This window comes from Ambystoma mexicanum, chromosome 2q (assembly GCF_040938575.1).
Source record: "Ambystoma mexicanum isolate Mex_15411 chromosome 2q, UKY_AmexF1_1, whole genome shotgun sequence".
NCBI classification, from domain to species: Eukaryota; Metazoa; Chordata; class Amphibia; order Caudata; family Ambystomatidae; genus Ambystoma; species Ambystoma mexicanum.
This window is the reverse complement of record NC_090924.1, coordinates 1,202,375,429-1,202,402,031: the sequence shown is the minus strand read 5'-3', so window position 1 is coordinate 1,202,402,031 and position 26,603 is coordinate 1,202,375,429. Positions and strand designations below refer to the sequence as shown.

General features: G+C 43.5%; 1 protein-coding gene across 1 annotated transcript in view; it reads left to right on the top strand.

Moving 5' to 3' along the window:
• The window catches only part of DGKB (diacylglycerol kinase beta), a 3,560,883-nt gene that overhangs the window by 879,409 nt on the left and 2,654,871 nt on the right, over window positions 1-26,603 (top strand). The window contains exon 13 of the mRNA XM_069648599.1: window positions 13,552-13,650. Coding sequence (XP_069504700.1) covers window positions 13,552-13,650 — 99 coding nt within the window. The remainder of the gene's footprint in view (window positions 1-13,551; window positions 13,651-26,603) is intronic.

The window sequence follows — 26,603 nt, the reverse complement described above, 5'->3', positions numbered from 1 at the left end:
AGCCCACCAGTTGTCCAAAAATGTGCATTATCTGTGCCCCCTTGAGGAGAAGGAGGGAAGATATTATGCCCCGGTACAAGTACAGGGGCAGGGTACGATTTCAGCGCTGGTGGACACGGGATCTCAAGCTACCCTTCTGTCCAGAAGGGCCTTTGATGAACTGAATGCAGGAAGGGGAGGGAATTACCAAATTCCTCTCACCTCACTTCCTGGACAACTCCAGAACTTTGACGGGAAGGAAATTCCTGTCGAGGGGACGGCAGATTTGGACATTAAAATTGGGCGACACAAGTTGAAACACCCGGTCATAGTTGTGACTCCAGAGGGCACCCCTCGTTTACTAGGGAATGACCTCCTGAGAAGGTTGTCACCCCTAATAGATTGCGTAAACAAGGTCCTCTGGACCCAAACTAGCCGACCCATAAAATTAAAACAGAGTGTCAACCATGTTAGTTTAAACGGCACATGCCACATGGTTGAACAAAAATCTGACCAAGTAGAATTCCACTTCCAGAATAACCAAATTCCAGACGTGACAGTAATAGCAGTAGGACAACAGACTGGTGATGGGGGGTCCTCTCTATTTCTGAAAATCAACCTCCCTTCCAGTTTAAGGTGGTATTCCACACTGGAAGGAAACACCCTGAAATTCTTTACTAATCCACAATCAGAAACTCCCACTCCTATATTCCAGAAAGATGTGAAATCAGCTCAGAGCCTGGCTGATATTCAGCAAATTGGAGAGCAGTTGTTCATCCCTGTTCAGTTAAATGATGGGAAGGACTCTGTTCTCGCTCGAGTGTGTGTGAACAACGGTAAGAGCTTCATCAGCGAAGCCATGTTCCGCCAACTCCCAAAAGATCCAGCCATTCCCACATTCAAACTGATAGACAAATGGGATTAGTTTGGACCTGATAAACTTCAAAGCTTGGTCCCGATTAGCAGATAATCCCGATGGGCTTTGATGATCCAGAAAAAGCATTTAGGTCAGCTCAATTGCTACCTTATGCAGTTGAGATTCAGATAAAAGAGGAAGTCACCATCCCAGAAAGGACCCGACAATTCTCCCTGGAAGTGAAAGTTAAAAGAGGACAACATTTGAAAAACCCTGATGCTTATATACACCTAAATGCTTCTCTCCAACAGCAAGGGTAGGGGGTAAACCCAACTCCATTAGTCAACATAGAACATGACACCATTCTAATAGAGGTGGATAACAGCGACTTAAAGAGTATTACTCTAGCGGCAGGCACCATTATTGGAATGGCGGTTGATAACTGACATTTTTCCATCGATTTAGGAAATGAACTGTTAGGACCAATCCCCAAGGACTGTTTTGACACTGACAGTGATGACAATAAAACACCAGACAGGATTTTTACCCGGCATGGGGGGAACTTCCTGGTGTACACTTCCTGCCCCTATGGTAAGGAAGATGTGACTTGTGACTTCAGGAGGGTTGAGGTGATTTTCCAGGTCCATGAGGGTTGCCTTTCCCACCTGAGGCCTCCAGTCCAAATCAGCACTCTGACCAGGGACTTCTCCACCCAGCTGGAGGAGGCCGCTGAGATAGCCAAACCAGAAGTCTCTCCAGGCTTCAGGCAGATGGTGGAAGAGAGAGTCAACCTAGCTGATGCCTGTGTGACTCTGGAACAGAAGCAAAAGTTGAAACAAGTTTTCTTGGATTTCCAAGATCTCTTTGCGGTAGACTCATATGACTGTGGCCGCACCGACATCCACACAACAACAATCCCCACGGACCCTGGCATGACTCCAGTGTTTGTGAAGCAATATCGCTTGCCTCTTCCATCAATGGAGTCCCTTACTGAAATAATTAAGAACCTGGAGTCCCGGGGAATAATCCGTCCAATACACAGCACCTTCAATAATCCGGTGCTGGTAATATTGAAGCCAAACGGCCAGTGGAGACTCTGTGCCGACCTCAGGGAGCTCAACAAACAGGTCCATACTTCCCTATGGCCTCTGCCCTACATTGACCAAGGGCTGGCCCAGATTCAGGGGTCACAGGTATTCATTGCAATAGACCTGACCAATGGATACTGGACCGTCCCGGTCAGTAGGGAGGAACAATACAAGCTGGCTTTTACCTTTGGGGGCCAGCAGTATACATGGACCCGTACTCCCTTCGGATACCTCAACTCCGGCAATGAATTCAACATTTTCCTACATAAGGCCATGCCCGACCTGGGTGCGAGGGGTAACCTGGCCTATGTAGATGATGTCCTCATCAAAAGTTCATCTGTGGAGGAACACATAGCGGAGATCCGTTATTTTCTGACCCAGTTGAGGGCCGCCGGAGCAAAACTTTCCTTTCAGAAAGCACAGTGGTGTAGAATCCGTGTTAATTTCTTGGGGCATGAGATTACTCCTCAGGGTCTCTGTCCCCAGGAAAAGAAAGTGGAAGCACTTCAGAAACTGAAAGACCCCACAACTCTGCTGGAACTAAGGAGCCTCCTTGGACTGACTAATTACAGCAGAAAGTTCATTGAGGGCTACGCAGAGATCACCAGACCCCTGATTCATCTCTTAAAGGGGGGGGTCAAGTGGGAATGGGGTCCAGAACAATCCGAGGCAGTAAGGCAGCTCAAAAGAAGCCTCTCACAAGCGCCTTGCCTAGCTTACCCTGTCAGAAACAAGGAGTTCTTCCTGGAGACGGGGTTCTCTAATACGTGCTTCACGGCAGTATTATACCAAAAGCATGACAAGGTCAATAAATTAATCTCCTATGCAAGCAAAACTTTATCCTCTGTGGAGGAAAAATTCAACGATTGTGAGAAGGCACTCCTGGCAACGGTGTGGGCATTGAAGAATTACCGCCCGTTTATCCAGGGGGAAAACATCATAGTGGAGACCCCACACCAGCCTCTGCAATATCTCCAAAGTGACAGAATCCGGGCCGGAAATGTGAGTAATTCCCGAATTACTTCCTGGATTCTGTCAATGCAAGGCTTTCCTGTGGAGGTCAGATATGACCAAAACAAGAAGAGTCCCCTCGCGCAAGGTCTGGCTGACTTGCTTGATTGTGCCAGAGAAAACTGTCTCGAGGACGAAAGTCTAAAAATCAAGGACAACACGGAGGCATACCTTAATTCCCCACACAAAGTCTTTGAAGAAGACAAGTGTGAGGGAATGCCCACTGTCTATGTGGATGGATGCTCTTACCATGTTGACAACGACGGGGAGAAAGAACTGGTGGCTTGCGTAGGGAATGCGTGGGTGAAGGAGTTCCCAGAACCCTCCGCCGGATACAAAATTGGTCCCCGAAGTAGTCAGGTGGCAGAATTGATGGCTGTGCATCAGGCCATCCTCACTGCTGTCCAACATCAACTCCACGAACTGGTCATAATCACCGATTCGGATTATGTACGGAACGGGTTCGTGGAGCACCTGGTTAATTGGAAAACCAGAGGCATTTTATGTGCTAACAACAAACCCTGGAAACATGGGAAGTTGATCCAAAACATTGATGATCTGGTCACCTCGAATGAGATGACCATCTATTGGAAAAAGATCAAGGGTCATTCCAAAGTAGAGGGACCAGACAAAACTGGAAATGACTCAGCTGATCAGCTGGCCAAAACCGGGGCCATCCAAGGGGATCTAATTGAGTCCTGTTGGGGGAAATCCAGGTCACTGTTATCACTAGGTCCCAGACACATGCTCACAATGATCTTTCCACTGCACAATGGAGTAAGGAGACCCCTGATGCTGATTTAATTACAGGTCAGAAGGGGGATCCAATAATTGGTAAGTTTTACCAGCACATTGAGGACCCTGAGAACTTTCCCCTGACGGATACCGATTACATGGGGAAAGAGGACCTAAGAGTGCTGATGAAATGTCCAAAAATGTTCCGAATCCAAGACGGTTTGTTGGTAAGGAAACCGAAAGCTGGCCACGATCAGTGGGTGGTTCCTACCTCATTCCGAAGCCTGATGTTAAGTCACGCCCATGATGCGGCCACCGCCCGTCATAGGGGGTTTCACACAACACTGGAAATCTTAAGAGAGGTTGCATACTGGCCACACATGGGGCAGGACCTCAACCAATACTTGAAGGGTTGTCTTGTGTTTGCACAATTTCAGCCAACATCCCTCACACACCGGGCACCTCTCCAAAAGAGGGGGATGACACTGCCATGGTCAGATTTACAAATCGACTTCATAGGCCCTGTGATTCCCTCGTCTAGAGGAAATAAGTACCTGTTGACTGTGACATGCTTGTTTACCAAGTGGGTGGAATGTCTCCCAGCCCCAAATTGCAAGGCAGAAACAGCAGCTGCCCTGATGATTAACCACATCTTTTCCCGTTTTGGTCTACATCAAAGGATTGAGTCAGACAGAGGTAGCCACTTCACCAGTGAAGTAATGACAAAGATGTGGGAGATACTGGGGGTCAAGAGAAAGCTACACATTGCTTACAGGCCAGCTTCTTCTGGAGCAGTGGAACGCTACAACCGGACAATTGTGAGCATATTAAAGAAGTTTGTGGCAGATTCTGGGCCAAGTTGGGATATCCAATTACCTCTGGTCCTAATGGCCATCAGATCTACCCCTTCATCTGCAACCAAAATGTCACCATTTGAGTTGATGACTGGACGCAAGATGGTGCTTCCTCAGCATTTGCTCTACAGAACCCAAGAGCAAACGTTGATAAATGCCTCCACAACTCATGAGTATGTGGAGAATTTAAGGAAACACCTTCAACATGCTTTTGCTTATGCTCAGCGGAGAGTATGAAGACCCACTATGACCTGAAAACTTCCAGGAAGGAATATCATGTGGGGGACCGGGTCTATTTATACAATTTCCAAAGGAACCAGGCCAAACAAAGGAAATTTTTGCCTACATGGAAAGGACCCTTTGAGATTATAGACAAGATCTCCCCTGTGGCCTACAAGATCCACATCCCCAAAGGCGGTTTGGAAGAGGGGGAAGACAAGTGGGTCCACATAAACCAGTTGAAGTGTTGCCATCCCAGGCACACTTTGCAGCAACTGGAGGAGTCCTCGGTAATCCCAGAGGGTACCGCTCCAGAGTAATTCAATTCCAACCCTAAAAGATCCTACCTATAGCCTATCAAATTCTGTGTTTCTCAAGTTTATGTGTTCCTGTCTCTTAATTTAAAAAAAATGTGCATGTTCATATCTGTTGAGTTCTAAAATATATATGCCACCCCACTATATCAATGGTGGGGGAGAAATGTCCATGAATAGGTATTGCCGCTCTTCCTTTGTCGTCCTAGGAGAAAGAAAACCTGGAGACTGGCCAAGGAGGACGATCCGGAGACCGGGAGCAGAAACGCAAGGGGCCCGGGGTACCGCCCAATCTTCCCATCAGGACCGGCGAGAAGAACCGATCGATCCGACCGGATGGAGAAAAAGATGCTGAACTGTGCCCTCTATTGGAAGAAGATGAGGAAACATCCCAGATCTTGCGAGTTCCATCAGTGAAACAGAATGGCCATCGCAAGAGGGGGGCTTGTGGGATGTTCTTACCCATGCATCCGAGCCCTACCACAAAAACTGTGCAGTACTGGCATTGAAAACATCATGATGGCCAGAGCTTCCCAGAAAATGCCCAGGGAAATGCATGAAGAATAGGCTGCCACCCATTTTTGCCGATGTTATGGGCACAGAAGGGCACTGCCTAAAAACCACCATTGGGCTACCCACACAGTAGCCTGAAACCATTGGGAATGGCAATGATGATTGCCAAAAGCAACCTAGAACTGTGGGGAATTCATTTTCTTAAATACCAAAAATGGTTGCATTACCAGTACTCACCACTATCAGAAAGCCAGCGCTTTAAAACCACCAGACATTTGTGTAAAACTGAATAAATGAACCCAAAGCAGGCCAAAGAAAGACTTACTGAGAGGTGGATACAATGTAAAGTTATATTCTGAAGTGACTTGAAGGTTTATAACAAAACTGGCTGAGCTGTGGATCTCAGCAGTTTAAGTAAATTTGGACTGAAAGACACTAAAAATCTAAATGTGTAAAAGAAATGAGTGACCTACTTTTGAGTGTCACATAGGTTGCAATTGTTTAAATGTCATAGTTTTAAACTTAGAATCAGCATTCTAGCTGCATGCGTAAAAATTGGAAGTTTGATTTGGACAGGAAAACTGGCAGCCAAAGAGACATTTAGCTGAGGCCTGGCTTAAAAAGAGAGGGAATTTTGCCCACCAGCTACCCCCGACAGGAGTTGAGACTTGCACAACAGCTGTGTTCCCAGGCCTAGCTGCCTTTTGCTGTTCCCACCAAAAGGGATATGACACTTCTCTGATTGAATTACCTGGGCTCTGCAGGAAATTGAACAAAGCCCTGTCCTGACTCAGGGAAATGTTTTATTGGGGGGGGGACGTAAAAGTGGCTTCCTCCTCTAAGGAAAGGGGAGGAGCACTGCCTGTGAGAGCAAGCTGGCTTGGCAGAACTGGAAAAACCAGAAATTCAACCTTGTGCTGGGGGGAAACCACACCCCTTTGGGGCCAGAACATAAATCTAAAAAGATGGATCATTCATAGAGCGGACTTGTGAAAATTTTATAAGTGATATTATTATTCTTGTGATTTTTCTGTGCACATTTGAAGACGTGTTAGGACCCGGTGGTATGTTCAGGGGGGATTTTAGCGGAAAAGAGGATATTACTCTAAATGTATGTATGTTAAAAATCTGACACTCCACCACCTAATGCCCACATGCTTTGCGAACATTTGTGTAAATGCGGGGACAAATCCAATATTGGTAACCCGACCAAAAAGTGAAATATGTTGCCATTTTTGAACCCAAGCTCCTAGAAACGACAGAATTGGAACAGGGGCTACCATCAGTAAATGCATGATGTGTGTATGCAATGCCAAACAACTGTCTATCGGGGAAGTATGTATTTGGATCAGATATAGATTGTGTGTAAAGTTGACAGATGTGGGTTCTCTGTATCATAAACAGACCTCATCATGATGACACTTCATTTCATTCCCCCAATCAAGGGGAAGAGGAGGAAGTGGCCAATGACAAGTGGAGAGGGGTAGGGCCTGGAAAGATAGCCTCTCCACCCACTTTCAAAACACATAAAAGCAGACAGTCAGGACAGATAGAGACATTCTATTCCATCTGCTGCGGGACGCTCTGCCGGGAAAATCCATTCTTTACCTCCATCAACCTCCAGGGAGCCAACATAGAGACTTCAATCTATCCACCTTCAGAGACCAAGACTTTACTTCAGAATTTGTAGCAGAGAGGTCAACTACAAGCTAAATCCCTCTTTAGCAGGCCTCAAATCATTGCAACTATTCACAGCCTGGCGAGCTGTTGAATTCTTTGCAAGAACTCTTGCCATTTGCCAGAAAGCAGTGTTGTATCCAGAGAGAGACCAGCTGAACCGGAGACCGCTGTATCCGGACCCACAGACCTGATCAGAACCAGAGACCGCTGTTAGCAGAACCAGAGAGCTGACCCAGATCACTGTGAAGTGCCGAGACCAGACCGGAGTGCAGTCCAAAACCTGACCAGATCCGTGGCGAGGCCTATTTCTAAATATATTGTGAGTACCTAGCAGAACTGTGCAGAACCAATCTCTTAGTTAAAATAATATAATTCAATCTATTTTAATCTAACCAGAACTGCCTCCTAACTGTCACCTGTCATTTGCAAAGCTGTCACTTGTCATTTTCTAGCTGCAAGCTGTAACCTGTCGCTTTGAACTTTTAAAATTTCAAATCCGAAAAACTACCTTTATTTAATCGTCCGTATCTCTGGAACCGTTTGGGCTAGGAACTTTGACTTTCCTCTGAAAGCTTAGAATCTCAGCTTTTCAACAAGCTTAGAACCGACTCCGTATACTTCTGCCGTAATCACGATTCTCGCACTCGCAAATTTTACCGCGATTTGCGATTTGGTTAAAAATACAGCCACGTCTGAAAACAGCAGCTTCATTGCTTTCCTTTGCCAAAAATTCGTTTAACCTGCTAGTTACTCCTAGATCCTTGCTAAAGTGAGCCTGAACTCATCCCAAGTATATTTCACTCACCCTGAACCTCCTAAAGGGAATTAAAACCATTTTCAGCATATTTCTCACTGCATTGTCACCATATTCAAAGCATTTTGCCTGTGTTTCAAAACTCCTATCTGTTGTATAAGCTGCTGGGGGGGAATAGAACTGAATTCTATTTGATTGCATTCCTAAGAACTGTGTCATCTTCATCTCCTTACAGTGCATAAAAGGGGGGGTGAATTGTCCAAGAAAGTGATTACATTGTCTTTTGCTGAAATCCTATCAAGTTATTTTCTGTACTGCATTTCATTCCACATTGCATCCATTCGAAACCATAAAAGTATTGTTGCTATCGTATCCATCCTATAACCACTCATCATTGATTATAAAGAAGTGTGCTAGTGCCGGACTATCCATTATTGATTACTGCTCAGATTGAGTGTGATATTCAATTATTAATTTATTATAAAGTGTGATATATATATATATATTGTTTACATTATCAAATAAACCGTTTAAACTTGCAAAACAGAACTACTTCGTGGCTCAGTGGGGTCAGGGGGATTCCAAGAGAGGGGTGTTATATAGGGGTAGTCATCCAGAACGCATGAACTGGACGTAAAGATATATCAATAAGGGTTTCCATTCAGTATCCCAGACTAGGCATTGACTTAGCTGTAGTGTTGAATTGAATCCTCTTACAGTATATCTATGATGTTTTATCCTTCTTTAAGGGCAATTGCAGATGCTATTGTTGGTAGTTTCCTGTGAGCTCTTTTAAAACGATTTAAGCATCTCTTCCTGTTTGACACCTCCATGTCAAATTTGTGTCGGTTACTAAAAGATCTTCTTAGATCAGAGCTTTTCTTTTCCATATAGCTGGTCAGATAAGTTGGATAATCTGAATATGGTGATGCTGACGAGTTTGATAATTTATAATGTTTGATTATGTCATTCTTATCCTATTTCTTCCAAGGTTGACACCTAGTACATCATTAAAGCGCAACACATGAGTTGGAATCCGTCCCTTATTCTCCCCTTTGGCCCGACTTGTAATAACAAGACAATATTGAGGCTGAGTACCACAAAGGAAATACACCAATCACGGGCTGGAAAGATTCACAGATCTTTATTCTGTACAGTTAACAAAGCAACACAGATAGCTCTCTGGCTCTCAACACCCCGCAATGTATATCAGCCTGACAAAGAGAGGTGAGAGAATGCTGGACATCTAAACATTCGTGCTTTTATACATTTCTGAGTAATATTGTCCAGCCCCTCTTCACGTTAATAATTTGTGGTCTAGAGTTTGTGCCTAGTTCACATTCAGTTTATACAATATTATACAAGGGATTACATAGGTTTGTATTTCCGCGGAGGCACAAAGACAGTGTATGTTCTCAAATCCTACAACAAACATCATTTACCACTATCTTACAATTGAGTTTCGCCTGTGTCCTCGCTCGAAGTTTGCTTTACATTGTCACCAGTGTGTATTCGAGGATGAGCCTTGTCAGCGCAGACAATGCTTGGGCAACAGTTCATGTGTAGTACAAGGTCTCATTACCTAGTCTAAACAGTCGGCTCTTGGACAGTCTAAACATTAACAAAACTCAAAGGTCGGGGGGCTTGGTTGCAAGCTGAAAACACAGTCCACCATTTTAGAACAGAGAACAGAAGAACAGAAATCAAAATGGCAGACGATACTTAAAAATGCAGCAAACTCGATCCAAAATCGTTTTTCGGTTTTCCTCCTAGAGCGACTAGGCTTAGGCCAATATAAATATAAAGGAGGCACTATACGATTTCTGTTTTACAGACTCACTCTGCAGGGCACACTCTGGATGTTCTGATCTCCTCAGACCTTTCCCTTTCTGCCCCGCTCACCACCCCTCTCTCCTGGAGTGATCACTTTCTCCTTTCCTCCCATCTCACCCGCTCTATCCCTCAGGCCAAGCCACTTCCATCACTGCCAACCACCTTCTCAGTCATTTGACCCATGAATCGCGTGTCAGTTGAGGCTTTCGCTGCCACTTTCACACCCCCCTGCACCTTTGGCTGACTCTCACCCGGACACAGGCCTTTCCTTGCTCCACTCTGCTATATCTGACACTCTTGATATTCTTGCCCCTGTAATGAGAATCCACCTGAAGCCGAAAGCTAAGTGCAGCTCCTGGTATGACTCAGACCTCGCCACCCTTAAATGCAAATGCAGGGTGGCCAAGACAAAATGGCTGGTTTCATGTACATCCTCTAACAACCTGGCCTGCACCTGCTACAAAGGCAATACTGCCTCTCTGTCCGCACCAAAAGGAGAGCTCTTATCCAAGGCTGCAACTCTGCAGCATCCAACAACATGGCTGAACTCTTTAAAATCTTCAAGGAACTGGCCAATCCTGCTGCAGTCTCTACTTCTCCTCTCCCTTCCCAGGCCCTCTGCATGGCACTGACTTCACACTTTGTCTCTAAAACTCAGGACATCCTGTCCTCACTCTCCTCCTCTCTCCTCCCTCCCTCTACTCCCTGCTCTTCCTCTGGCCCTTCTGCAGCCACCGCTCCTCCCTCCTGCTCTGCCTTTCCCCTGTTCTCCACACAAAAGGTTTCTAGACAAGTCTCATCTATGAAATTCTCATCAAAACAGGTTCACCCCTGTTCGTCCAAAACCATCAAGGACCACATCGACTCCCTGGCTCTTGCCCTGGCCGACGACTGCAAGCACTCCTTCACCACTGGAGTCTTCATATCCCCCCCGCCCCTGAAGCACTCCCTTCTGCACCCTCTTCTTAAGAAACCCTCTGCCAACCCCTCCTGCCCGGTCAACTATCGCCCAATCTCCATCACTCCCTTCCTGGGCAAACTCTTTCTTAATCTCCACACTGAATCTGTTTGTCGTCTTCATGACCATCAGTCTGGCTTCAGAATATCCATCAAGACCTGCTCTCCACCTTCATTCTAACACCCCCTGTGTCCTCATCTTGCTTGATCTCTCTTCTGCCTTTGACACGGTCAACCATGACATCCTGCTCAAATGTCTCCGTCATAACCTGGGTATCACCGGTCAGGCCCTGGCATGGCTGACTTCTTTCCTCTCTGACCGACCCTCCCAGGTCCAACTTGGGTCCTTCCTCTCCGCTATCTGTTTCTCTACCTGCTGTGTCCCCCAGAGGTCTAACCTCTCACCTGGCTGTTCAACCTATGCCTGGCACTTCTTGCTGATGAGACAGGAGCATATGCTTCTTCACGGCATCATGCACTGCCATGTTATTCAGCTCCCCAAATGATGGTCATCTGGCAATGCGTACAAAACATGGCAATACAATACAGCAGAAAGTGCATCTGTGGATCCCCCAGTAGAGGTTGTGGTACTGGGGCTGGGGGCCTTGGTTGTCAATATTGACACTCACCCACTTTGCACAAAGGGCATGGATGCATGAGTAGGCACATTGGGGGAGAAGATCGGGACTGTTTGTGTCAGTTTAACTCGATGCAACAATTCTGCCCTACTGTTAGGGAACAGCAGGCAGTCCCTCCTTGCCATCCTGCCAATGGAGAGAATACAGTAATAGGGTTTCCAGGAAGAAACAATGTGTACTCTGTATCTCATCAGATGATGACTCTGTTCCATGTGCTTTTGCATTGCTGAGGCAACTGAGGAACATCACCTGCTGTTTATACCAGGTTTAAATGGTAACTTGAATGGGTGGCATATCACTGTGCCTGTATCCCACTTCACCATGTAATTCTCCATCCCCAAATCCATGATCAAGTTGGCACTGTTGTCGGTTGAGGTCCCTCCAAACCCAGCCACCCTAGGCAACACCTGATGTATCTGCCTTTATCTGGTACCTACATGGCCCACATCCAAAAAAGGCATACCATAGTCTTCAGTCCACCACATAGCAATGGGCATTCTTGCCCGCCCCCCCACCCCCCACACATTTTCCAAGAAGTGTGCCACTTCTACCAGCTCAACTGGTGCCTCCAAATAAAAAACCTTAGCACGTCTCATGAGAAAAATTAATTTTACTAACACCATCCAAAAACATACCCCGACAAGTAACTCACTAGTACAACACATCAAACAGACAGCTATACAGAGTTTAGGGCACCCGAATGAAGGCAGCTATAACACAGGAAGGATTATATTGTTTTAGATTTGACCAACAAGCGAGAATACAAAAGGAAAAAACTGAACATGCCCTAAAAGGACAAACACACAGTGAAATAGAATAACAAATAAAAGCAAAAATGGCTTTTTAGGGTGACATAAAGTGAAAGGGAACAGGAGAAAGAAATATATACATGTTTTGGTTTCTGTTAACCTTTTTCGGAGGAAAGTAAGGGTAACAAAAAGACATAGGGAACTTATTAACACATACAAAATCAATGTTAGCGTCTGTTATACAAGGCACTAACATCGACTGCATTAAGGAATAAAACAACTCCACCAGAACTCGAATTAAAGGCAGATTTTGGGCCTGCCACGCACATTCCTGTTATTACAGCCTAACATGTCCCACGAAAAGTAAGTGAAAGAGATCTGGTCCTTCTTATTTGGCACAGGACCTAAACGAGACAACTGAATATTACTGGATTGTGTTGTTCTGATTTTCCTGCCAAAGTAAAGTAATCAATACTATTGTCGGGTGCACCATTTCCTTCATTTAAAAATGTAATATGAGAAGATTCTAATTTTTGTAAGATGCAGTGGTCCTAGGAAGGACTCTATGCATCACAGAGCAGTTGATTGTTATGAACTGGAAAGCTTGATATCATTAAGTTGTACTGAGCCTGCCTGAGACTCCTACCTGCTTATTTGGCAGCTTGGAATGGGGGAAGAGGCAGAAAGAATGGTACATTATTCGGCACCACTTGTGACTGGTAAGCTTCTCTGCACTTTATCACTGTACTGACCCCAAGCAATAGGGGCTGGTGGGATAAATACAATATGGTTGGGATAGGTTTGTTCACATGCCACGGCAATAAAACACATAATGGAGCACATTTTCAGTCAAGGGCATATTCGATGTTATGTCAGTCACTTAAATTAGGTTACAAGGCGTGCAGGTCCCTCAGGCAGTAGTAGCTTGCCAAATTCTTGGTTGCTGGCCATGCCCTGGTCACACTACCCACCGGCATGGTGAACATAGTCTGCGTCAAACTCTTCACTGTCAACCCCTAATCTCTGCCCATGTGCTGCAATGCTTCTTTGCGTTTTGTAAACCAACACGGTTTTCATTTTTAATGTGCATTTATAATTGTCATGAACAAAAACATGAACCTATGAGATTGTATATATCACGTGGCATAGTATGTCCCATTACTTGTGGTAGGGAAAACATGTTCCTCCATTTTTAAACTAAAATAAATAATAAAGTGGTTTCAGTAATAGAGATATTGTTTTGAAAGCTGCAAAACATGTCTGATCATGTGTGGTTCGTTATATATTTGCAAAGTAAACAGTGCAAACACTTTTGATGACTTTCGTGATATATATTCTGCAGTGTTATAGTTGTTTTTCTCTCATTTCTAGCTCCACAATAAATGTGCTTCACATCTAAAGCCTGAATGTGACTGTGGACCATACAAGGATCATATTTTGCCACCAACGACAATCTGTCCAGTCGTTCTGGTAAGTTGTTTGTTTCTCTATCCTGATGTTTTCTAATCAGTTCATATTACCACCATGTTCGTAGTCATAGACACAACAGGGCAGGCTGGGGGCAATAATGGCTTGCTCAGGAAACGAGTTTTCAGTAGCTTCTCATGCCTCTTCAATAACCCAAAGGAGAGTTTACTCAGCAAGTGAGACTATACATTACGTTACCCAGTGATTTTGGGTGGAAGTAGTCCAGCTGCAGTGGCAAAGCCGTATGCAGTGGGACACTCTGTCTACTTTAAATTATAGCTGATACTGGGCTGGTGTTAATAAAGGCGGCCTTTCAGGGGTCCCCCAATGTGCGATTGTGTCAGCCTAATGGGGATCCTACCAAACACAGTTGCGGAAGCCATAGTGGCCCACTGTCCTTATTAAGCAGTTGAATTAATTTCCAACTGGTGGTTTGGTCGGCCCACTGGCTTATAATTAGCATAGCCACTGAAAGCAAAATGTGTTGTGTTGCCCTTTTTCCTATCCAGTCGGAGTGGGATTTTCTTTTGCACTCTTACTACAACCCAGGCGTTGACACCAAATATATTTACTGTTCATTTTACTGTTAATTTTCATGGAAGATCTATACCCCAATGGGTTGCACAGAAGCTACCATCATGCATGCACTGTTCATATTGCTACAACCCGCTTTGAACACGTATTGTATATGATACCACACCTGCTGTGTGCTTACCTTACATTTTCAACACACAATAAACGCTGAGCTATGTAGTAACTTTTTATGTAAACTGGGAACCAAAAGACTCATAGAGCAACAGTTGAGTTCACAAAAAATTGAACTGAATGTGTCATCTATTAATTGAATTTTCTAATTATTTCTCAGATAATTTGTTGACATAATACGCAGGGCCTTATTGCAAGTTCGGCAGTGTGATAAGATAGTGGCGGCAATTTCATTACTGCTACTTTTTTGGCAGTAATGGAACGCACCACCAAATTCTGAGCTTACCCTTGAAGTGGAGGTAAATCTTCCACTTTATGGTAAATCGGGGGAATTACCATGGCAGAGTTACTTCTCGTTTTCCTTCTGCCAAAATCCCTTGTAGACCTACGAACTCTAAAAGTGGGGGTTTACACCACACTCCCTCTAGTCGTAATGTAAGGCCAACGGGCTGAGTGGCGGTAACAGCACATGAGTTTGGTGGTAATTCTACAGATGTACTGTCAAGCTTGTAATGAGGGCCTCTTTGATTTAGCCATTGATCGAATGCCTGTGGCAAAAATTGCTTCTTGTGGCAATCGCGTTTAATCCCTTTCAAAAGGGGGTATGGAATAGGGACATAGAGAGTGTGGGGAGGGTGTGAGACCCGCCCCCCCAAACTAAAAGAACTGCCGGCGGGTGCATTTCATTTTCATTTTGTTATATGGGTGCATTCTTTAGGCAGCAAAATCACCTTCAAGCGTGTTATCCTCCTTAAATGCAGATATAATAAGCTACCTTTCAGAAGCACGAGGCATGTAGTAAAGCATGTGACAACATGTTTCTGTAATTTTTAACGCTCTTTACTCACCTCTAGCCAATATGTATTGATAGGGAAATGCGGGAACATGTGTGCAGATTCCGTGTCCGCATGTTTTCATATATTTATCTGACTCTATGTATGAGAGAGTGTGCACTAGATAGGACACCATATCTTGGCCCTGTTTGTGGTATTCTGTCAATGTGGGGCATTCTTCACGTTATAGCAAGCCGCAAAGGCTTATATAATTCAAATGAAATACTTGCCAGCACCTCACCATAGAAAGTAAAACATGCTCGAAGTAAAGAGATGGACGCATTCACATTTCCGTCCAATTTTGCAGAACACATAAAACCCTGAACAATTACAGACATGCCCCTTGCAAAGCATTATATGCCATTTAACCCCACATTTAACCTCCCATGACATTTACCCTGCAGACTGCCTTGCCTACCTCGTGTATTTCCAAAGAGGTTAAAGACAATGGCTTAGATAAGTGACTACAACACAGTATTAATTGGAATGGACCGGGTAATCTGATGTCCAAAGCTTTGCACTCATGAGGGAAAAAATCTGGCGCAAAATAAAAAAAAGCTTAGAGGCTTCTTTGACATTTTAGTGGTGCTTTCCAGCAGCTCAAATGACAGCACCACTTGCATGTGCCCCCGTGACTTGCCCTCGGCACTCACTGAGAGGTGAGTGAATCTTTCAGTGAGAGGCCATGACAATATATGTCACTGTTTCAGGGATAGAAATGCAAGTGGGAGTGCAGCTGCTCAAGCCACTGCTGGATCACTTTAAAAGAAACATAATAACATACAGCAGGGTCCCCAACGACCCTGGCATTCATTGGGCATTCACTGTACCTATTCCATCTAGCGATGCATTCATTACCTTTCATTTTTTTGCATGTCAAAGCACATACTGTTTCTCAATTCGGCATATTCATTTACATTTGCAGAAATAAAGCCATATGTTTGCTTATTTGTTTATTTATTTATAAAGCGCGCCAGACCCAAAGGTATCTGGGCGCAGGGTAAAAGACAGTTTTCAGGTCAAAAGTTACAGGTTTACAATAGTACATAGGTATAATACATTAAAACAGGACAGAGTGCATAGTTATTTACAACTTAAAGGTTACATATTTACATGTGTACAAAGATGTGATACAATTATATGATACAGGTCGAATAATAGCATGGCGTAGAAGAGTGCAAGTATTAAAGATGGCAGTAGCTTGTGTCATTTTATAATGGTCATTATCTTTAAGCCAGTTAATGAGATTCAGTCTGAAGAGGTGGTAGGGTTGGTCAGCTCTCGGGGAGGTGGTAGGGAGTTCTAAAGCCACATTATTTAGACATTAGTGTGTAAGTGAAGTAGTTCTTAGGATCATTTTATCATTAGTGGAGAGCCAGTTGTTTTGCCTCCTTACTTCGTAAATATGCCCTTTCTTTCATATGCCTAGTGCTGCTCCCAGGGCATGGTTCTGAAGAATCTGGATTTTTCTGACAATATTTTTGTTAGCGCCTAGATATAAGGTGTTGCAGTAGTCAAGTTTAGATAATATTAGCACTGTGGCTAAGGTAGTACAGCTATTGTTTGACAGGAACGGTCTGCCAGCTCTGATCAGTTTACAAGTATTGGCCGTGGCTGAAACCATAGAACTAACCTGTTTGGCAAAGGTTAGACTGGAGTCCAGGTAGAATCCTAAAGTTTTCACCTCTTTGGCAAGCTTGATGGTGTTGCAGTCAATGATGAAAGAGGTGTATATATGAGTTTCTTGAGGTTAGGCGTGGTGCCTAGAATGATAAATTCAGTTTTGTCATCATTCAGGCATAGACCCTGGACAGCCATCCATGCCTGGATGATGAGGTATATTCTATTCACCAAGGCCAAATCCTTATCATAATCCCGAGTAAGTGGTATGAGAATCTGGGGGTCGTGTGCATAGTTAGAGTAGGTGACACTGAGACAGTCTAGATCATCGAAAATGGGCTTAGTGAATATATTATACATTGTAGGTGATACGCATGAACCCTGCGGCACTCCCCAGCTGATGGGAATGGGGTTGGCTGTAGACGGTGAGAAGACTCTCATAGTCCTGTTAGTTAAGAAGGACTGGATCCAGACTATGGCTTCGTGGGAAAAGTGTGCTGCTGTATCGAGGTGGTTGAATAAGACCTCATGGTCCACTAGATCGAAGGCTGCTGAGAGATCAAGAAGGGGGAGTAGGGCTGACTTTCCTTTGTCTCATAGCTCACCAATCTGTGCTTTGAGGTCAATCAGGGCTGTTTATGTGCCTTGTTGGGGCCTGAATCCTGACTGCTGCGAGCATAGTAGATGGTTTTGCTCTAGGTAGCCCTGTATTTGAAGGGAGTCCACTCTGTCTAAGATCTTCAAGAGAAAGGGCACTGTTGTTATTGGTCGATAATTAGTCGGTATAACCGGATCTAAGGATTGTTTTTTCAGGAGTGGGAGTACCCAGGACTCTTTTAGCTTACTTGAGATGGTGCCAGTCATGAATGAGGCATTGCGTAGCCTGGAGATGAAGGGGGCCAAATCACTAGCTGCATCCTGTATGACTTGGGCAGGACAGTAATCTCCCTTACGGTTTGAAGGCTTAAGGGAGAGGATGATTTTTTTTACTTCAATGATGGATACCTTCGCAAAGTTGGAGCGCTGTGTGGGTTTAGGAGAAGGCACAGGGCTGCAGATAGTTGAGATGGTAGTGGGTATGCTCTGTTTTTTAATGGCTATTTTATCCTGGAGAGTGTGGATTTTATTAGCAAGGGCATTCTGTATGTCTGAGCACCATATTTTGTCCTAACGCAATTGTCAGGCACTTGGATTGGGTTTTCAAGCTCTTTAAGTATAACAAATAATTTTTTGGTGCTAGAGTTAGCTTGTGCGATTCTGTTGTTGAGTTTTCCTGCTTGGTATGCAGTATTTCGTTTTGATACAGGGTGGATATATGGATTAGGTTAGCTCTGTTTAGCTCGGAAGGTGTATGTTTCCATATGGTTTCACTTTTCCGTTTTTCCTTTCTTAGCATTTTAAGGTGTGGGGTGAACCAAGAGTTCAGGTGTGCTTTTGGTTTGCAATTTCTCATTTTCAGCAGTGCTATAGTATCCAAGGCTGACGCCATGATTTTATTATATTTGCTGACTAGAGTGGAAGGGTCAGTAGAGTCTGGGTTGGAGTTAAAAGTGGGTAATATTAGGGATAGGAGTTTTTTGCTAGTTAAATTCTGTTTGTTCCTCGTTAGAGTGGGAGGAGCGATTGGGTTATTTTTAGTAGTAAGGTTTTTTGTATATAAAGTAAAGACTATGAGGTGGCGGTCTGTCCAAGATTGTGGGGTAGAGCGGTGAGAGAGGTGTTACATTTGTAGTCCGCCACCCAGTCAAGTGTTCTACCCTTGTTGTGGGTAGGTATTGTCACTTTTTGTGTGAGGCCAAGTTCAGTAAGGGTGTTGGATATAATTACTGCTTGCTTGTCCTTAGGGTCATTGAAGCCCAAATTAAGATCCCCTAGCAAGATTGTCTGTGAGGAGGTTTTTAGGTTTTCCGATATGCTAGTGGAGATATCCTCCTCAAAGGTGCCAATAGCTCCTGGCGGTCTGTAGATCAGATGAATGGTGATAGTTTGGGTGTCAGAAATAGTGAGTTTGGCTGTAATGGATTCACAGGAATTGATCTCTGGTGAGGCGACTAATCTTAATGCTAGGTTAGATTTGGCTATAATGGATATGCCTCCTTCTGGGTGTTCAGCCTATCTGCTCTAAGGATAGTGTAGTTGTCTAGTATGGTGAGCATGAGAGCGGAGCCTGCTGCTGCGTGTAGCCATGATTCAGTAATAGCAATGACATCAAGATTTTCTGCCGGTATGATGTTGGCTATCTCTATAGCATGTACTACTAGTGATCTCAAGTTTATTAATGCTCCTTTCAGGTTAGGACTTTAATTACGTGGGGCAAGTGAAGTGTTGCTATCACTTTCCTTTGTTAGTGTAGTTTTGGACTGCTTGTGTTTTCTGTTAATATGGATGTCCAATTTGGGCTTAGTGGCAGGTTAAATGACGTTAGTCTTTTACAGTGAGGTAGTTTGTTTATTAGCAAGTTCATTTCTTCTGAACTTGAGATTGAGCGAGGTTTTGGCTGGAAGTTCAAATATTTTCTGAGTCTGGAGTGGAGTCTAGTATTTCTGGACGAAAGGTGGCAGGGGATGTTAGTTTCTGTATAGTTTATGACTTTTGCTAGTGTAGTTCATACTAAGCTTAGCTGAGTGGCACTCACTTACATGATGCATTTGTGGCTAGTCCTGATAGGGAGGAAAAGGGTTAGAGGGTTATCTAATGCTGGTCGCAGTTAATGTTAGGCTGATTGTCAGAAAGATTCCTCTGTATTGGAGTACATGCTAGCTAAAATAGGCCGTTCAGCTTAGTGTAAGATACATATTGTAAGAGGATTCAATTCAGCACTACAGCCAAGTCAACGCCTAGTCTAGAATACTGAATGAAAACCCTTATTGATATATCTTTATGTCCAGTTCATGCGTTCTGGATGACTACCCCTATATAACACCCCTCTCTTGGAATCCTCCTGACCCCACTGAGCCAAGAAGTAGTTCTGTTTTGCAAGTTAAAAGGTTTATTTGAGAAGTAAAGCAATATATATCTATCACACTTTAGAATAAATTAATAATTGAATAGCACACTTAATCTGATATGATAAAGATTAACAACGGAGAATCTGGCACTAGCACACTTCTTTATAATCACTAAGGAGTTGACATGAAATGGATAAGGTAGCACACTGGTAAATAGGGACAGAAGAATAATGTGATAGAGAATGCTTCATAGAGTTCAAATGGATGCAATGTTGAATGAAATGCAGTACAGAAAATCACTTGATAGGATTTCAGCACAAGACAATGTAATCACTTTCTTGGACGGTTTACCCCCCCCTTTTATGCAATGCAAGGAAATGGAAGGAAGGCACACAATTCTCAGAAATGCAATTCAAATGTAATTCAGTTCACCCAGCAACTTAGACTACAGAAGTTGAAAACACAGGCAAAATGCTTTTATATGTGCTGGCAATAAAGTGAAAAATATGCTAAAATGCTTTTAATTCCCTCTAGAGGTTCAGGGTGAGTGAAATCAAGTTAATATTAGTCCAGGCTCACTCTAGCAGTGATGCAGGGATAGTTTTTATGAGGCAAACGATTTTTTTCAGAGGAAAGCAAAAGCAGCTATCTTTTTCAAGTGGAGAAATTTTCAAATCGCGGCAAAATGTCAAATCGCGGCTAAATTTGCGAATGCGCCGAGCGCGATTACAGAGGAACTACAATGACTATCACTATCGTTTTGGGGTCACATGAAAGCCTAGGATCTCAGCTTCCAGATGAAAGTTACTGCAAGTCTCTAGCACAAACGGTCACGGAGATATGAGCGATTAAATAAAGGTCGTTTTTCAGATTTGAAATTTTAAAGTTCAAAAAGACAAGTGCAGCTTGCAACTAGAAAATGACAGGTGACAGCTTTGCAAATGACAGGTGACAGGAGGCAGTTCTACTTAGATTAAAATAGCTTGGATTATATTATTTCAACTAAGAGATTGGTTCTGCACAGTTTTCTAGGTACTCACACTATATTCTTGAGTGAAATGGGCCTCGCCACGGATCTGGTCAGGTTTTAGACTGGACTCTGCACTTCACAGTGATCTGGGTCAGCTCTCTCTGGTTCTGCTAACAGGTCAGCTCTACTCTGCTGGTCTGGTCTGGGTCTCTGAAGGTTGATGGAGGTAAAGTATGGATTTTCCCGGCAGAGCTTCCAGCTGCAAATGGATTTGAAGGTCCCTATCTGTCCTGTCTCTCTGCTTTTATGTGTTTTTAAAATGGGTGTGTGTGAGCAGCATCACTAGCCAGCCCCTCTCCACTTATCATTGGCCAAGCTTTCATTTCTCCCCTGATTGGGGAAGGAACTGTGAGTCAGAGCGATGTCATTTTATGGCTTGCAGAGAGGACACTCCCCTGTCAAATTGCACATAATCTATATTTGATAAAAAAAACATATTTGCAGAGGTACATATTGTTTTAAAATCATATGCACCCATCATGCATTACAGGAGGTATACCCTGTCCAAATCTGCTCTTCCTGAGGGCTTGCATTCAGAAATGGCAATATTTTGCACTTTTTAACTGATTTTGCAATTCCGGACATTACCCCAAATTTACACACATGTGCGCAAGGAGTATGGACATTAGTTGATGAAGTGTCAGATTTTTCACATGCACATATTTTGAGTAATATCCTCTTTTCCGCTAAAACTCCCCTGAACATGCCACCGGTTCTAAAAACCTCTTAAAATGTGGGCAGAAAAATCACAAGAATTATGGTGTCATTTAAATAATTTTCACAAGTCCGCTCTATGAGTTATTCATCTTTTTCTAAAACCATATTCTGGCTATAGAGGTGTGTCTTTTCATGTCACATGGTACAGAAACCAGTCTTTCCAGTTTCTGCCAAGCTCAGAGACCCTGCCCCTCCCAGCTTCTGCCAAGAGGAAGCTACATTTACGACGTCTGCAATAAACCATCTGCCTGGGTCAGGACAGGGCTTTGTTCAGAGCTCCTGTATTCTGTGGGGCTCCCCTTAATTCAATTATCAGAGAGATGGCATATCCTTAGTGTGGCCAGCAAAAGGCAGATAGGCCTGGGAACACAGCTGTGACTCAAGTTTCACTCCTGATGGGGGTAGCTGCCAGGCAAAATTGGAATCTCTTTAAGCCAGTTTTCAGATAAAATGTCACTTCTGTTCCCCAGTTTTCTGCATTCAAATAAACTAAACATTTTTACATATGCAGCTAGAATGCTGATTCTAAGTTTAAAACTATGACATTTAAACAATTGCAACCTATGTGACATTCAAAGTAGGTCACTCATTCAATTTAAACATTTAGATTTTTTTAGTGTCTTTCAGTCCAAATTTACTTAAACTGCTGAAATCCACAGCTCAGCCAGTCTTGTTATAAACCTTCAAGTCACTTCAGAATATAACTTTACATTGGATCCACCTCTTAAAATGTCTTTCATTGGCATGTTTTGGGTTCATTTATTCAGTTTTCTACAAAATCTGGTGGTTTTAAAACGCCGGCTTTTGGATAGTGGTGAGTACTGGTACTGCAGCCCTTTTTGGGATTTAAGAAAATGAATTCCCAACAGTTATGGGTTTGCTTTTGGCAATCAGCATTGCCTTTCCCAATGGTTTCAGACTACTGTGTGGGTAGTCCACTGGTGGTTTTAGGCAGTGTCCTTCTGTGCCCATAACATCGGCAAAAATGAGTGGCAGCCTATTCTTCATGCATTTCCCTGTGCATTTTCTGGGAAGCTCTGGCCATCATGATGTTTTCCATGTCAATACTGCACAGTTTTGAGGTAGGGCTCGGATGCATGGGTAAATACATCCCACAATATCAATATGATAACATTGTGCTAGCTACTGTAGGGTAGGCAGGTTCAGCTTAGCATCAATACATACACGGTCAACAATAATCCATGCATGGGTAGCGAGTTAACAAACATACACATCACATAGGCTAGTTCATGTATAATGGAGTGCAACCACATTCATAGTGGTAGGTTTGGTGACTAGGATGTGAGACAGAGAAGTGAGCTTGATACATATGAAAGCAATTGTATGTTTAGGTAAGCTACGGTACATTTTGAGAACATGTAGGCAAGAGGAATTTGTTAGGTACAATAAATATAGGAGATTAATAGCAAAGAGCAAGTTAGCTAATGTACTAGGCCTGGAGCGAGGCTAAGATAGAAGCAGGATGTGAACTGTCAATTCAGATTAACTAACGTTCATAATAAGTAGTATGATCTCATTCAGTGGATCTAGGATCGAATCGGAGCATATGGCATACCGTTGGTTAGCTTACGAGACATAGCGTGATTAGTCCCTTCCACGTAGGAGCTTAAGGCAACTGGTTGGGGCACAATCTCACGGCAGTTGATATATGCATACGGACTGAAGCACTTAGGCGGGAGCCGAAGACCATTGGCAATGGGCTTAAGAGCATAGGCATAAATACACGTAATGAAATGTTACAGTGGTTAATTATACGTATTTGATATTATACTTTTCGTATCAGTGAGCATATAGAATACTTTACAAGCAGATGATTGGCAATGCACAACACAATAGCGGCTGCTTGCAGATGTTGAAAGAGTAAGCATACTTAGTTACACTGTGTTTAGGAGTGAGAAAGGGCATCTGACTATGCACATCTTTTTTGCACACATTCAGATGGCCCTTGAGAATAGAATGTCACTAGTCGTGGTGTAAGCGATATTCAATCAACACTACAGCTAAGTCAATGCCTAGTCTGGGATGCTGAGGAAAACCCTTATTGATGTATTTTTATATCCAGTTCAGTACTCTGAATGACAACCCTTGTATAACACCCCCCTCTTAGAATCCCCCTGACCCCACTGAGCCAAGAAGTAGGTTTGTTTTGCAAATTTAAAAGGTTTATTTGGACAATTCAACAATATATATCTATCACACTTTATAAATAAATTGATAACTGATATAACACTTCAGAATACGACCGTGATCAACAATGGATAATGTTACAGGGGTACACTGATTTGGTTACTTAGGAGTACTGTAGAGGATGAGGTAGCTGAAAATGCTTGATGGTTTCAAGGAAATGCAAGGTGGAATAAAATGCAGTACAGAAATAACTTGTTATGATTTTAGCAAAAGGTAATATGATCACTTTTTCTTTTCGCAATTCACTCCCCCCCTATCCAATACAAGAAATGGAAGAAGAGCACACAGTCTTCAAGAATCCCACAAACCACACTTTATAATGCAATACGCAGTTCCAGTTCTCCCGGCAAGCTTAGGGAAAACAGGGATGAGTTTTAAACACAGGCAAATTACTTTAATGTGGTTTGCAAGGAAGTGAAAAGGTGCTAAAATTGCTTTTAATTCCCTCTAGAGGTTCAGGGTAGGTGATGGCTACTTTATATTAGTTCAGGCTCACTTTAACAATGCTCTATGAGTTATTACCAAGTTGCAAACGGATTTTAACAAAAGAAAGAATGGAGCTGCTATTTTGACAAGTGGAGAAATTGAGCCAAAATCGCAAATCGCTGTAAATTTCGTGAGTGCGTGAATGTCGATTGCGGTAAAAGTATACGGTTCTAGGCTTGTTGGAAAGCTTAGATTCTAAGAGAGGAAAGTTAAATCTCGTTCCTAGCCCAAACGGTTCCAGAGATACGGATGATTTAGCAAAAGGTAATATGATCACTTTTTCTTTTGACAATTCACTCCCCCCTATGCAATACAAGAAATGGAAGGAGAGCACACAGTCTTCTAGGCTTGTTGGAAAGCTTAGATTCTAAGTTAAATCTCGTTCCTAGCCCAAACGGTTCCAGAGATACGGACAATTTAATAAAGGTAGTTTTTTCGGATTTAAAGTAAACTCAAAATGACAGGTGACAGCTTGCAGCTGCAGAATTGACAGGTGACACAATTTCTAGGAGGCTGTTCTAATTAGGTTAAAATAGCTTGAATTAGATTATTTTAACTAAGAGATTGGGTTCTGCACAGTTCTGGCGGTACTCACAATATATTTTGGGCAGGAATGGGCCTCGCCACGGATCTGGTCAGGTTTTGGACTGGTCTCGGCACTTCACAGCGATCTGGGTCAGCTCTCTGGATACAGCGGGTCAATCAGGCACCGGTTCTGCTCACAGCGGTCTGGTTTGTGGTTCTCTCATGTTCCGGATACAGCACTGCTTTCTGGATACTGCTACAGGTTCTTGCCAAAATTCTTGGCAAAAATTCAAATAGCTCTCCCGGCTGTTGAATAGTTTGGTTGGTTTTGAGGCCTGCTGAAGAGGATTCAGCTTGTGGATTCAGGCCTCTCTGCTACAAATTCTGGAGTTAATTTCTGCTACAGGTTCTGGAGATTGATGGATTTGAAGTCTGGATCTCTGGATGTGAAGTCGTCGGTCAGCATGCTCCGCAGCAAATGGAATTGAATGTCTCTACCTGTCCCAGCAGTCTCTTTTTATGTGTTTTGAAAATGGGTGTGTGCCTGGGCCTAGCTAAGCCTGCCCCTCTTGGAACTCCTAAATACAGTTTCCCTGTCAGAGTTTAGACCGCTAGCGCCACCTTGGGGAATTTGTCGGTACTGCATCCATTTTTGAGTTGTCTTGAATTACTGCATTTCAATAGAGTGGTCTTTTGCTTGATAGTATAGGACCCTTGCTTAACATTGTTTTGATGGCATCCTCACAGTAGAGTGGTGATGTGGAACCCCCCACAAGAAGGTTGTATCTTTGGAGTGGTCTCGTGCCAACTGCGCAGTTCTCCTATTCTGGCGTGAATGTGGGCAGCGATAGCTCATCCCCACATCCACCCAGTCTATCAGTCTATTGATTTAGTTTGTTCTGGGATAGAATAATGGGCGGCGACAGCTCATCCCCACATCTACCCAGTCTATTGATTCAACATGGGTCAAAACCCATGACAAATCCCCCCGCCCGACTGCGCTTTGATTCAAGTCGAGGGGAAGTAGGGTGCAAAGGAGGTTTTGAGCCCTTGCGCTGGTATGTCCCCATTATCTTCTTCCAATTCTGTAGGTGGCACAGTTCAGCATCTTTTCCTCCACCCAGTTGGATCGATCGGTTCTCCTCACCGGTCCTGATGGGAATATTGGGTGGTACCGCAGGCCCCTTGGGTCTCTGCTCCCGGTCTCCGAATCGTCCTCCTTGGCCAGTCTTCAGGTTTTCTTTCTCCTAGGACGACAAAGGAAAGCGGCAATACCTATTTGTAGACATTTCTTCCCCACCATTGATATAGTGGGGTGGCATATACATTTTATAGTCAAAACATTTGCGTTCTTATTTTAACAAAAAACAAGATACAATTATAAGACATTTTTTTTTTCCAAATCATAATATTTTAGAGACTATATGTGGGATATTTTAGGGTTGGAATTGAATTACTCTGGAGCGGTCCCCTCTGGTATTGCAGAGGACTCCTCCAGTTGTTGCAGAGTGTGCCTGGGATGGCAACACTTTAGCTGATTTATATGGACCCACTTATCTTCCAGCTCTGCCAAACTGCCTTTGGGGATGCAGATCTTATAGGCAACAGGGGAGATCTTGTCTCTAATTTCAAACGGTCCCTTCCATGTAGGCAAGAATTTTCGCTGTTTGGCCTGGTTCCTTTGGAAATTGTATAGATAGACCCGATCACCCACCTTATATTCCTTTCGGGTAGTTTTTAAATCATAGTGGGTCTTCATGCTCTCGGCTGATCTTTCTAGATTTCGCTGAGCATAGGCAAAAGCATGCTGAAGGTGTTTCCTTAAATTCTCCACATACTCATGAGTTGTGGAGGCATTTATCAATTTCTGCTCTTGGGTCCTAT